Source organism: Hemitrygon akajei, chromosome 16, assembly GCF_048418815.1.
Source record: "Hemitrygon akajei chromosome 16, sHemAka1.3, whole genome shotgun sequence".
Taxonomy (NCBI): Eukaryota; Metazoa; Chordata; class Chondrichthyes; order Myliobatiformes; family Dasyatidae; genus Hemitrygon; species Hemitrygon akajei.
Window position 1 is genome coordinate 74,380,404 of NC_133139.1, and position 15,121 is coordinate 74,395,524.

The 15,121-nt window shown below is 40.8% G+C and overlaps 1 protein-coding gene across 6 annotated transcripts in view; it reads right to left on the reverse strand.

Moving 5' to 3' along the window:
* pnpla6 (patatin-like phospholipase domain containing 6) overlaps window positions 1–15,121 on the reverse strand; it is a 204,031-nt gene that overhangs the window by 114,128 nt on the left and 74,782 nt on the right. For all 6 annotated transcript variants that reach the window (XM_073069197.1, XM_073069195.1, XM_073069200.1 and 3 more), the window contains one exon: window positions 14,078–14,213. In XM_073069197.1, the coding sequence (XP_072925298.1) occupies window positions 14,078–14,213 (136 nt within the window). The remainder of the gene's footprint in view (window positions 1–14,077; window positions 14,214–15,121) is intronic.

Here is a 15,121-nt window from a genome sequence, read left to right on the forward strand (position 1 = left end):
TTAAAAGAATATTTTTCATTATATCCACAAAGAAGAAAGTTGGAAATTTCAGTTGGGATAGAAAGATTCAAAAGCATATTAAGATTAAAAAATAAGACAACTTAGTGGTCATGAAGGCAGTAAACTCCTATGGCTTGATGAAATGTGCTCCAGAATGCTGTGGATATCTTAGTTCAAAGACCTGAAGGATAAGTCAGGGAATAATACACAGGTTGTCCAAAATCTATAGGAAGAAATTTACTGGGAAAACTTTCAAAGATTTGTGACTAATCTACATCTGTAAAGACAAAGCTTGACCAGGTAGTCACAACGCTTTGTTGGTGGGAGATCCTGTCTATTAGAATGGAGTTTTTTGAAGAAATGACCATATATTGTACTGCATATATGTAATGCCCTGGTTAAGATTTCTACTGCTCTGCAGTAAGGTAGTTCATATTAGCAGTTTTCTGTAAAAGCAGTGTCCATGCTAGAAAGTGTGTTCTGGCTTCGGCTAATATAAGGAGCCATGCTGTCCAACTTAGGAATGTGTGTCAGCAAATCAGGATTGTGGGATGTGAGAGAAGCTTCTAGAGAGCTGTGGGGAAGAGTCTTCTGAAGAATGGTAGTCTGCTTTGGGATCTTTTGGCCGGAGCTGCGGAGTGGAGCACAAGGGAAGATGCCGTTGTAAAGAGAATCCCTGTTCCAAGAAGTAAGCTTTGTGCAGGTGAATGGCTCCAAGGAGGAAGGGCCAATACTCCCGAGAGAGCCACTTCATTCCAGATGATCAAGGTGAGTTCGGAACGTGGCGGGTTCTTTCACGCAGACCATGCCAGCACGCGAGTAAAGAGATACATCTTCAACTACTCCAGTATGAGCTCTAACGTTATGTGCACATTTGACTGGTTTAACCGTAGTGGGCACTTTTATTTTTCTGTAACTGTTTGTTGAAGTTGAAAATTTGGTAAATATACTTCCTTTATAATTTTATGTTGGTGTACCATCTGTCATTTCTAAGCTACCGCTAACCATGGATGGGGTGTATTTACACAGCTTTTGCTCAAAACGAAGTTCATTTAATTGGAACATATTTGATGTTCCTGTTTGGTTGAACACCAAATCATACCGACTATAGACATATTTTGTTTATCTCACCACTGAGTCACGTGGCTGTTAGCAGAGTTAGCAAAGGAGCCACATCTGTATACAAGCCCCAGTGAGGGGGGTTACATATTATATATATTTATTACTTATATAGTTGCAAGAAAAAATCGAGAACCCTTTGCAATTAACTGGTTTTATATAACCATATAACAATTACAGCACGGAAAAAGGCCATCTCGACCCTTCTAGTCCATGCTGAACACTTACTCTCACCTAGTCCCACTTACCCACACTCAGCCCATAACCCTCCATTCCATTCCTGTCCATATACCTATCCAATTTTACTTTAAATGACAATACTGACCTGCCTCTACCACTTCTACTGGAAGCTTGTTCCACACAGCTACCACTCTCTGAGTAAAGAAATTCCCCCTCGTGTTACCCTTAAACTTTTGCCTCCTAACTCTCAACTCATATCCTCTTTTCTGAATCTCCCCTACTCTCAATGGAAAAAGCCTATCCACATCAACTCTATCTATCCCCTTCATAATTTTAAATACCTCTATCAAGTCCCCCCTCAACCTTCTATACTCCAAAGAATAAAGACCTAACTTGTTCAATCTTTTCCTGTAACTTAGGAGCTGAAACCTAGGTAACATTCCAGTAAATCTTCTCTGTACTCTTTCTATTTTGTTGACATCTTTCCTATAATCGGTGACCAGAACTGTACACAATACTCCAAATTCGGCCTTACCAATGCCTTGTACAATTTTAACATTACATCCCAACTCCTATACTCAATGCTCTGATTTATAAAGGCCAACATACCAAAAGCTTTCTTCACCACCCTATCCACATGAGATTCCACCTTCAGGGAACTATGCACCATTATTCCTAGATCACTTTGTTCTACTGCATTCTTCAATGCCCTACCATTTACGTCCTATTTGTATTATTCCTACCAAAATGTAGCACCTCACACTTATCAGCATTAAACTCCATCTGCCATCGTTCAGTCCACTCTTCTAACTGGCCTAAATCTCTCTGTAAATTTTGAAAATCTACTTCATTATCCACAATGCCACCTGCCTTAATATCATCTGCATACTTACTAATCCAATTTACCACCCCATCATCCAGATCATTAACGTATATGACAAACAACATTGGACCCAGTACAGATCCCTGAGGTACACCACTAGTCACTGCCCTCCAAACCGACAAACAGTTATCCACCACTACTCTCTGGCATCTCCCATCCAGCCACTGTTGAATCCATTTTACTACTTCAATATTAATACCTAACGGTTGAACCTTCCCAATTAATCTTCCGTGCGGAACCTTGTCAAAGGCCTTACTGAAGTTGATATAGACAACATCCACTGCTTTACCCTCGTCAACTTTCCTCATAACCTTTTCAAAAAATTCAATAAGATTTGTCAAACATGACCTTCCACGCACAAATCCATGTTGACTGTTCCTGATCAGACCCTGTCTATCCAGATAATTATATATACCATCTCTAAGAATACTTTCTATTAATTTACCCACCACTGACATCAAACTGACAGGCCTATAATTGCTAGGTTTACTCTTAGAACCCTTTTTAAACAATGGAACCATATGAGCAATACACCAATCCACCAGCACCATTCCCGTTTCTAATGACATTTGAAATATTTCTGTCAGAGCCCCTGCTATTTCTACACTAACCTCCCTCAAGGTCCTAGGGAATATCCTGTCAGGACCCGGAGATTTATCCACTTTTATATTCCTTAAAAGTGCCAGTACTTCCTCCTCTTTAATCATCATAGTTTCCATAACTTCCCTACTTGTTTCCCTTACCTTACTCAATTCAATATCCTTCTCCTTAGTGAATACCGAAGAAAAGAAATTGTTCAAAATCTCCCCCATCTCTTTCGGCTCCACACATAGCTGTCCACTCTGATTCTCTAAGGGACCAATTTTATCCCTCACTATCCTTTTGCCATTAATATAACTGTAGAAACCCTTTGGATTTATTTTCACCTTACTTGCCAACGCAACCCCGTATCTTCTTTTAGCTTTTCTAATTTCTTTCTTAAGATTCTTCTTACATTCTTTGTATTCCTCGAGCACCTCATTTACTCCATGCTGCCTATGTTTATTGTAGATATCTCTCTTTTTCCTAACCAAGTTTCCAATATCCCTTGAAAACCATGGCTCTCTCAAACTTTTAACCTTTCCTTTCAACCTAACAGGAACTTAAAGATTCTGTAACCTTAAAATTTCACCTTTAAATGACTGCCATTTCTCTATTACATCCTTCCCATAAAACAAATTGTCCCAATCCACTCCTTCTAAATCCTTTCACATCTCCTCAAAGTTAGCCTTTCTCCAATCAAAAATCTCAACCCTGGGTCCAGTCCTATCCTTCTCCTTAATTAGATTGAAACTAATGGCATTGTGATCACTGGACCCGAAGTGCTCCCCAACACATACCTCCGTCACCTGACCTACTTCATTCCCTAACAGAAGATCCAACACTGCCCCTTCTCTAGTCGGTACCTCTATGTATTGCTGCAAAAAACTATCCTGCACACATTTTACAAACTCCAAACCATCCATCCCTTTTACAGTATGGGCTTCCCAGTCTATGTGTGGAAAATTAAAATCTCCCACAATCACAACCCTGTGCTTACTACAAATATCTTCTATCTCTTTGCAAATTTGCTCTTCCAATTCTCGCTCCCCATTAGGTGGTCTATAATACACCCCTACAAGTGTTACTACACCTTTCCCATTCCTCAATTCCACCCAAATAGCCTCCCTAGACGAGCCCTCTAAACTATACTGCCAGAGCACCGCTGTAATATTTTCTCTGACAAGCAACGCAACACCTCCCCCTCTTGTCCCTCCGATTCTATCACACCTGAAGCAATGAAATGCAGTAATATTTAGTTGCTAATCACACCCCTCCTGCAACCATGTTTCACTAATAGCTACAACATCATATTTCCAGGTATCAATCCACGCTCTAAGCTCATCCACCTTTCTTACAATGCTCCTAGCATTAAAATAAATGCATTTAAGAAATTCTCCACCTCTTCCTCTCTGTTTATCTCTAACAGTACAAAGAACTTTACTGTCTTCTTTTTCTTCCTTCTCCCATACATCTGTTCCTACACTCTGGTTCCCCTCCCCCCTCATATCTAGTTTAAATCCACTGGAGCCTCTCTAGCAAACCTACCTGCAAGAATATTTGTCCCCCTCCAGTTCAGATGTAAACTGTCCCGCCGGAACAGTTCCTACCTTCCCTGGAAAACTGCCCAATTATCTATAAATCTGAAGCCCTCCCTCCTGCACCATGTCTTCAGCCATGTGTTGATCTGCACTATCTTACTATTTCTAAATCCACCCGCATGTGGCACTGGTAACAATCCTGAGATTGCTATCCTGGAGGTCCTGTCCTTTAACTTGGCACCTAGCTCCCTAAACTCACCTTTCAGGACCTCCTCACTCTTCCTACCCACGTCATTGGTCCTAACATGGACCACGACATCTGGCTGTTCACCCTCCCTCTTGAGAATACTGAGAACTCGATCTGAGATATCGCAGACCCTGGCACCAGGGAGGCAACAGACCATCCGGGATTCTTGATCTCTTCCACAGAACCTCCTATCTGTCCCCCTAACTACCGAATCCCCTATCACTACTGCTCTCCTCTTTTCCCTCCTTCCCTTCTGAGCTGGGGGTCCAGTTTCTGCATTAATTACTCATAAAATGTGGTCCGATCTTCATTTAAGTCACAATAATAGACAAGAACAATCTGCCTAAACTTTGTCTAATCATTCACAGTCCAGGCTGTATAGATACAAGGGTAGAACCTCCTTTAGCAGAAATAACCTTCACCAAGTATTTCCTGTAGCTGCCGATCAGACTTGCACAACGGTGGGGAGGAATGTTAGATCATCTCTCCATACAAAACTGTTTCAGTTCATCAATATTTCTGGGACACCTTGCATGAACAGCCCTCTTCAGGTCATGCCACAGCATCGCAATTGAGATAAAATCTGGACTCTGATATGACCATTCCAAAACACAAATTTTCTTCTTTTAAAACCATTCTGTTGTTGATTTACTCTTGCGTTTCAGATCATTGCCTTGTTGCATCATCCAACTTCTATTAAGCTTCATGTGACAGACGCTGACATTCTCCTGTAAAATGTCTTGATACAATTTTGAATTCATTGTTCCCTCAAGATTGCAAGCTGTCCATGCCCTAAGGCATTAAAGCAGCCCCAAACTGTGATGCCCCTTCTACCATGCTTCACAGTTGGGATGTGGTTTTGGTGTTGGTCTGAGTAGCCTTTTTTCTCCAAGCACAGTGGTGTGCATTTCTGTCAAATAGTTCAATCTGTCTATAGAACATTGTCTCACCCAGAAGTGTTGTGGAACATCCAGGTGGTCTTTTGCCAACTTGAGACATGCAATAATGTTTTTTTTTGGAGAGCAGTGGTTTCCTCTGTGGTGTCCTTCCATGAATACTATTCTTGTTCAGTGTTTTTCTTATAGTGGACACATGAATTGAGATTTTAGCAAGTTTCAGAGATTTCTACAGGTCTTTTACTGTTACCCTTGGGTTCCGAGTCACCTCCTTCAGCATTACACATTGTGCTCTTGGTGTGATCTTTGTAGGGTGCCCACTCCTATGGATAGCAGCAACAGTACTGAATTTCCTCCATTTATGGATAATTTCTGCTACTGTGGACTGATGAATACTCAGGTCTTTAGTAATGCTTATGTAGCCTTTTCCAGCTTCATGCATCTCTAAAATTCTCCTAAGGTTCTCTGAAAGTTGTTTTGATCAAGACATGGTGCACATAGCAGATCTTTCTTGAGAAGAGCAGGCTCTGTCAGTAACCTGACCATTTGTGTCTTTTTTAGAGGGTGGGGCACTTCTACAACCCACACCTCCAAGCTCATCTCATTGACTGGAACACCTGACTCCAAATAGCTTTTGTGGAAGGCATTACCTCAGAGGTTCACATACATTTTTGAACCTGGACTGTGGTTGTTTAAATAGTGTATTCAGTATTGCCAAGAACAATTGTTTGTGTGTTTTTAGTTTAGGCAGATTGTGTTTGCCTATTATTGCAACTTATATAAAGATATATATATATATATATTGCGTGTGCCTAAGATGTTTGCACAATACTGTAGTAATTTTATGTTTTGCATCGTATTACTGCCGCAAAAAAAAATCATGACACGTGAGTGATGATAAGCCTGATTCTGAGAGAGGGGGGGGGGGCAGGGTGAGGGGAATCATGGTTGGGAAAAGGTGAAGGGAGAGGCGAGGCAGCGGGAAACACCACAGCGACATTCTGTACTGTTCTATAAACTAACTGATTGGAACCAAACGATCTTGCCTGACATCTCAGGGCTGCGTGTGTCTGCACCCGTGCCAATCCTACCCACTACTGGCAGTCCTCCTCTGCCTACTGCCCCACACCTCTCCTGTGGTGGTCTACACTTGCTAACCCCAACATCCCAACATCCCTTGCTCCCCCCAGATTTACAAGTTTGCTCTTCACTCCATGTTGACAAATACAGTACTGTGCAAAAGTCTTGGGCATCCAAGCTATAAATATGTCTTAAGTCATAGAGATTATAGCTACAATGGCCAAGACCTTTGCACAGTACTGTACAATCAGCGGTAACTTTATTAGCTACAGGAGTGGAACTCAGTGTTGTCTTCTGCTCCCGTAGCCTATCCACTTCAAGATTAGACATGTTGTGCATTCAGAGATGCTATTCTGCACACCACTGCTGCCATATGTGATTATTTGAGTTACTGTCACCTTCCTTCCAGCTTCAACCAGACCGTCCATTCTTCTCTGATCTATCTCATTAACAAGGTGTTCTTCGCCCAAATTAATTGCAGCTCACTTTTTTTTTGCACCAGAGGCATTGTATGTGAAAACCCCAGGAGATCAGCAATTCCTGAGTTACTGAAACCACCTTATCTGGCACCAACAATCATTCCACTGTCTATGTCACTTAGATCACATTTCTTTCCCATTCTGATGTTTGGTCTGAACAACTGAATCTCATGACCATGAACTACATGCTTTTGTACACTGAGTTGTTGCCACACAATTCACAGATCAGATATTTGCATCAACAAGCAGGCACACTTAATAAAGTGGCCACTGAGTATATATGTATGAGGGCACTACAACTGATGTGGTTTTCATAGGACAGGAAAACCCTTGACAGCATCCCACATAGAAGGCTGGTCCAAAAGTTTGAAGCTTATGTAATCCAAGGAAATGTAGAAAATTAGATCCAAAATTGGCTTAATACAGGAGACAAAGAATGATGATAGAGGGCTGCCTTTGTGATTAGATACTAACAGTAAGGTGCTTGTTATATATACGAACAACTTAGATGCAAATGTAGAAGGTGCACTGGAACATTTAGGGATCTTAGAAAAATTGGTGTTCTCCTTAAGAGTAATTCTAGCATACAGAATGATATTGATCTGTTGATGAATTGGGATAGATCAACGGCAAATGGAAATTAATTCTAAAATGCAAAGAGATATACCATGAATGATCATGTCCTGGACAATAACGAGGAACAAAGGGGTCTTCCTGTTCAAGTCCAAAGATTTCTCAAGTTGGGAATACAAGTAGGTAGACAGCAAATCAAATACTTGCCTTCAATAGTCAGGTGTAGGACTACAGGTCATTGGAGAGCTTGATGCAACATTACAAAACATTCATAATGCCATAACTGTAATACTGTACACTGTTCTAGTCACCACACATCAGGTAGGTTATGACTGCATGGGAGAAATTGCAGAGAAAATCCACCAAGTGATTCCCTGAGAAGGAATGTGATGACATAATGGGTTCATGTAAACTCTATCAATTGCAGTGCTTCAATGTACCTCTTTAAGAAAAACATTCAAATTAGACAGACAGGATCTCTTAACACATAATGCATGCTGACTGTCCTGTGCCTTTGCAAGTGTAAATTAAGATAGACAGACAGATAGATAGATACTTTATTGATCCCAAAGAAATTACAGTGTCACTGTAGCATTACAAGTGCACAGATACACCAATATTAGAAGAGAAGTAAGAAGGAATGAAAATAAGTTACCACAAACATTCTAACAGGTGGGGTTCATCACTTCCCCAGCTGTAGGTTGACTGATTAGACAGCCTAATGGCCAAGGAAAAGAATGACCTCATATAGTGCTCTTTGGAGCAGCACAGTTGTCTTAGTCTATTACTTAAAGTGCTCCTCTGTTCAACCAAGGCAGCATGCGGAGGGTGAGAAACGTTGTCCAGAATTGCTAGAATTTCCTGCAGGGTTCTTTGTTCTACCACAGCCTCAGTGTGCCCAGTTTGACTCCTATTACTGAGCCAGCCTTTCCAATCAGCTTTTTGGGCCTTTTGGTATCACCCATGTTGATGCCATTGCCCTAGCACACCACCACATAGAAAATTGTACTGGTGATAAGACTGGTAGAACATGTGAAGGAGAAGCCTGCATACTCAAAGGACCTCAGTCTCTTTAGGAAGTAGGGATGGCTGAAGGTTGGGGCAGGGACTTGATATAGGTATACCATATTATGAAAGGCATCAATTAGGATGATAAGAAAACCTTCTTCATGGGAAAGACTAGAAGACCAGATGAGCAAGATGATTAGGAATCCGAGGAAAACCTTCTACTGGTTTTATAGGTGGTACTCAATGTTTAAGCAGCATCTAGATGACACTTAAATAGCCAAGGCACAGAAGGCTGGGGATTAAATGGGATTAGGGAATAAATATTCAATGGCCAGAACTAAGCAGAATAACAGTTCAGTATGGACTAAGTAGGCTGAAGGGCCCGTTGTGTTGTAGTGCTCTATGACTCTATAACCATTCAAAACACAATGAAAGAGGAATATATTATTCAAATATATTGGGCAATTTTTTCTTTAATTCCACGCACAGCCTCCACAAAGCTCTCAGCTGGAATCTATTTGGACGTGTCACCAGCTTTGGATTTAAGGACTGGGAGGAACAAGTGCCTCGATCAGCTCTCTAATGTGGCTTGACGTGTAGTGGCACATCATGTCACTGCACCAAATAAAGATAAAAAAAGGGAGGGACTATCAGTCAAGGGCTGCCTGTGCAGCAGATGTGTAAAAGGAAGAGAAGAACAAAAGGCCAGACGTCAAATTCCTCATCCAGAGAGCTAATTTATGAAGGGACGGAATTTAAGATTAGAAATTTCTCTCCAATGCCAGCACATCTTTTCTAGATGAAGGGCCCAAAACTGTTCACAATTCTCAAGGTGAGGCCTCGCCAGTGCCTTATAAAGCCTCAGCATCACATCATTGCTCTTGTATTCTAAACATAGAAACATAGAAAAACTACAGCCCAATACAGGCCCTTCAGCCCACAAAGCTGTGCCGAACATGTCCCTACCTTAGAAATTACTAGGCTTACCTATTGGCCTCTATTTTGCTAAGCTTTGTCTTCACCGCTGACTCAACCTGCAAGTTAACCATCAGGGCATTCTGCACAAGGACTCCCAAGTCCTTGCCTAATATTATAAATCTTTTACTGAATGATACAGAGACATACTGTGTAAGGTATCATTTACAACATCATTTCCCGTTTAGAAAATAGTCCGCACATTTATTTCTATGACCATGCATTTTCCAACATTGTATTTCATTTGCCAGTTTCTTGCCGATTCTCCTAAACATAAGCAGGTTAAGCACCTTTGAAAATGGACTATTACTAAGCTTGAATGAGGTTTTTTTCTTGTTAAAGGAAGGAGAGTTACAAGGCTCTAACCCTCATTTTCAGAATTCAGACATTGCTGAAAAGACTAGCTTTTATTAATCCTCTCCAGTGTTCTTAGGGAGAGGATCAGCCTTCTGAATCTTGGCACTGCTGTTGGGTAATGTACTCCCACAATATCATTGGAGAGGAACTTCCTAGATTTAGACCTGCCAAAGAAGAAACAAATCTATTTTCAGATTAGGTTGGTGCACATCTTGGAGGGAACCTGTAGGGGGTGATGTTCCCTTGCACTCATAATAGAATTGCGTGTTTAGGAGTGCTTAAGCCACAATACGTCTATGGCAGAGGGGAAGAAGAAGGCAAGAAAAAGGCAGCCTGATTTGCTCCAGATGGTATTAATCCTTTTTCATAAGTTATTGGAGCTTCACTCATCCAAGAAAGAAGAAAGTACTACATCCAACTCCTGTTTTGTGGCTTGTAGACAGAGGAAAGTTTTGAAGCATCAGGAGGTGAATCACTTGCCAAATGTAATTAGCCTCTGATTTGCTTGTAGATAAAGATAGTGTTTGTATGGTGACCGAGTTGCCTTCCTAATTCCCTCCAACCCAGGATGTTGATGGTAGGGGTCATAGCAAAAAGTAATGTCATTGTATTTATTGCAGGAGATTATCACTGTCTGGGACTTGTGTCACAAATTTAACATGATTCTTGTGAGCACATGTCCAAAATGTTGTTGGAGTCACGTTTCAAGTTTTCAATTTGACAGTGACTGGGCCCAGCATCTGAATCTCAACACTGTGGAGGAGACCATGCTTGGTTATTGCGCCTCCTATTAGATATCTTAATTTTTCACTGCCATTCACAATAGGACTTGGTTACAAGACCCTGGTCTGCAAACTCATAACTAAGTTTAGCATAATGTAACTCATGATGTCACTGCAGTAGGTTGGTATTTTATGTTTAGTAACTCCAGTGCTGCTTCTGACTTGCTCTTCTGCAGTCCCCATTGAGCCAGAGTTAATCATTGTGCTTGATAACAATGTCAGAGTGGGGGACACGCCAGGTCACTATGTCACAAGATTGCGGTGACGCAAGTTTCTGCAGCTGCTGGCCTGCAGCGGTTCATGTCTGTCTGATGTCTATCCCACAGAACAGGATGGAAAGTGCCCTTATCATGAAGGCAGAGTTCATATCCACAAGGATTATGTGCTAGTTACTCCTATGGACATGGACAGACCCACCTGCAACAGACTTCCAGCAGCATGGTGCCCACAGACACATGCTTGAGAGCTTTTACAGTTGTCACTTCTTCTCCGTCACCCTGCATGAATGATAGTTGGGGTGGAAATTGGGCCTAACAATTCTAAGATTGGTAGTCTACCTATAGTGGCTAGAGAGATTCACACAGGACTTTCCCGAGGTCATCTCACTCGAGTAGCAAATAATAAAAAAAAATGGGTAGCAAATGCATGAAAACTGTCTTCAAAAATGTGAGTAACATACAGAATGCTGGAGGAACTCAGCAAGTCGGGCAGCAGCTACGGAGGGGAATAAGCAGTTAATTTTTCAAGCCGAGACTCTGTAGTGTCCTGCCTTCAGCCTTCCCCTGCAACTGCAGATTGGGAAAGAAACACACAGGAGCCATCTTCAGATAGCTTGCAGAACTCCATTTATGATTCTTTTACTGAATGCCACAGAGACATGCTGTGTTTTATCATTTACAACATCATTTCAACTTTATTGCATACTTTAAGAAAATCAAAAGCAAGAGCTGCATGAACAATAATCAGACAGGAAACTCAGACCTACAATGCCTTTGTAAGTGAAGTCCCAAGCTTCAAAGATATCTCAGATCCTGGACTGAATGAATGCCTTCCAGGAAGGAGATTCCACAGATAACCAAATATCATTTTTAACCACACAGAACCACGTAATGTTTGACCAGATAATATACTGGCCTATTTATGTTCACCCTTTAGCACAACATCCTTGTGAAACAACCAATAGTCTATAATGCATAGGGCAGTATAAATACCAGCTCATGTACAATGACTACCTATCCTTCCTAACAGCAATTGCTCACACTGTAATCGTCATGGCAAAAATAGCCAAACTGAGTGATGAGGAAACCTCCCATATTTCAGAGAACCAGAGATGCCGTGCAGTAGTAATAGGTTATACAAAATGTGTTTAGAGGAAATTGTGGTAAATGATACTTTACACAACATGTCTCTGTAGATTTATAATATTAGGCAGAACAGCATAATAATCGTTTGTACTTAACATTACTACTGCTTTTCAACTGCAATATTTAAAAACAACTAACAGGATGTTAAAGTGTTTTATGACATATTTATTTAGTCCCTGGTGCAGTGATATATGCTATGAGCCTGTTACGCTGCTGCACGGTTTTCATTGCTCCCGTGCATACATGCATATGACAGTAGCCTTAATTTGATCTTTTCCAGTAAACACTATCTGATATGGACACTACAATCACAGCATCTGTAGAACTATACAACATAGTCTGTTGTTCATTAGCTCTCCCTTGCTTTCCCTGTGTCTCGCCTTGAACTCTCATCTTTCTTGGCTCCTTGCATATCTCCCACTTCCCTTCATTTCCTCTCTAAATGCAATTTGCACTTATGACACAGCTACATAGGTGCTTTGGAAAGGGAGGAAACAAAGCAATACTCAAATGAGTAAATTATAAACCTCCATTTTATAGATGAATATAGATGAATTTCAAGAACAGTTACTACCCCTCAACCATCAGGCTCTTGGGAAAAAAGGGAATTTTAAGGCCTCTATTATATTGTTATTTCATACTCGTCATTTATTGCTATTTACTTATATCTGTACTTGCACAGTTTGTTTATGGCTAACAGTTCCTGATGTTTGCAGTTTACAGTTACTGTTCTATAGATTTGCTAAGTATGCCTGCAGAAAACAATCTCAGTGTTGGATGTGGTGAAATGTATGCACCCTGATAATAAATTTTACTTTGAACTTTGAATACTAGATAGAAACAAACTAGTTGAGGTCCAGTATTTCAGAATATTATTTCTCATTTATTCCATTTACAACTAGTTCCCTTACTTATAATTTCCTTGACCAGGAATGCCCACCATAAATATACTACTAGAATCAGAAAGCACCAGTTCTGGGTAGGAAAGAACATCAGTGGTGGGATATGCAGTTATCTTTAACAACAAGAAATAAGTTTGGAAAACTAAACTGCTAAAGCTGGAAAACTGAAATAAGAACAGAAAATGCTAGAATTATACAGCAGATTAAGCAGCATATTTGGAGAAACAAAGTAATTGCTTCATGTAATTAGTTTTGAATTGTAATGGTCTACATTGAAGCTTCCCATGTTTTGGGTGAGTTAGTTTAGTCAAGGAGAACATAAAAGATGAACCCTGGAGTAACATGCCCAGGCTGGGATCACAAAGTTTCAACTCATTCTTATCGAAAGCATTGACACATATGGTTAAACCATTCACAGGAAATTCAAGATCCTTGCATAATAATTTAGAATTTAACAACTACTTACACAGAGGCTATCAGCCATTTTGGTATCGTTGGGAACCAATAGGATACTGTACTGATGTGTTGATGTTCATGTATGTTCATGACCTCATGGCCTGCCCTCACAGCAGAAAATAAGGGAGACCTTTGTGGCTGAGGACACAGTAACTAGGATGTGGCCCAGATGGGAGGTATGGACATTACAGGAGGTTGATGGTGGGGAGAATTGAGCAGAACAGACACTAAATAATCACCTATTAAACTGAAAGTAAATGAAAAATTTAAACATCAGCAAATGACTATCCAAGGCTGCCTATGTGCATTACACTTAATTGATAAATTTGGCACCAGATGAGGGAGGAGTTGGGAGAAGGTGGGAAAATGTGAATGAATTCAACAATGATTGTACTTAAATGTGGAGCTGACCGAATAGATTGTGGCTCCGTTTGGCTTCATATCTCTTTTCTTTTTTTGCTATGCAAGTAGAGGCCAAGTTCAAAGCTGTTAGACTGTCCCATGCAGTTGGAAAAATCAAAAGGCAAATTCCAACGCAAACAAAGAATTTCAGATGGAAGTGACTGGCATGTCAAATAATGCAAATTTGCATTAATGCTGGCAAAGCTGCTGCCCAGCTTGTGTCAGACAAGAACCAGCAGATTACATCTACCCACCTGCATCTGAACTCGATTTCCCAGCCATATCCTTCTGATCATCAGCAACTGAATTACTTATGTACCGCCTGTGTCGTAAAGGGCTCATCCGTGTGGTGGTGTTTGGCTGAGGAACAAGGCGTGAAGGCTGGTTCTCCTACCATTAAACACAGAACATACATCCTGTCAGTAAGTATTAGAGAAGCAATACTCTCACATATTCAGAATGCTGGTTCCTGGATTAGTTATTAAATCAGCACAGCCAGTGAACTTGGTCACACCAGCTGTCAATCACACTGTTATAAGGTTTTGGCTACACAAATGGACCACTGCAATAGGCCTTCCTGCAGGCAATTCCTATCTCTGCACTGTGAGGAGACCTGGAGGTGGTTCATGCTGCCTCAGCATGGGGTCTCCTAAAATGGACAGTCACACCCACAGATAAATGGAATTGGCCATGGGGAAAGGAAAAGCAAATATGCACATACTACCTTAATACTGAAATACTTATTGGGTCAGATTGCATGTGTGGATATAAATATATTTGTTGTTGATGATCTTTCAGAGTGCTCCAATGAAAATTCAACAATCTGAGTATTAGCTATTTTCTCTTCTAATACTGATTAACTTGAATATCTCTGGGTTTTTGTGTTATTCCTTCTGATTTCCAGCATCCTCAAGACTTTGCCTTTAAAAGATTTCCAACCTGGACTTTGATAAACTTTCAGTAAGGTAAGGGTGTGCTTAGTCACAGTGGCTTCTCCGGGTCCAGCAAATGGTGCAAGTGTTTGTCTTACACGTTTGTTTTATGATCATAAGACCATGTTGGACATTAATAATACAAAATACAATGTCCAGTTCATTAGTGAGACCAACAGCAGAGGATTTGTGTAGCCTTAGGTTACTGCACGGACCATACCCTCCAAGCCCTGTAACAGCCACCCAGGGTGAGGAGGCACCGGAAACAGTATGAGAGAAAGCTGAAGTACAGCAAGCAGGACAAATGGTGCAAATTTTTGTGTTACACATTTCCTTATGATTGCAAGAGCCCTGTTGGATATTAGT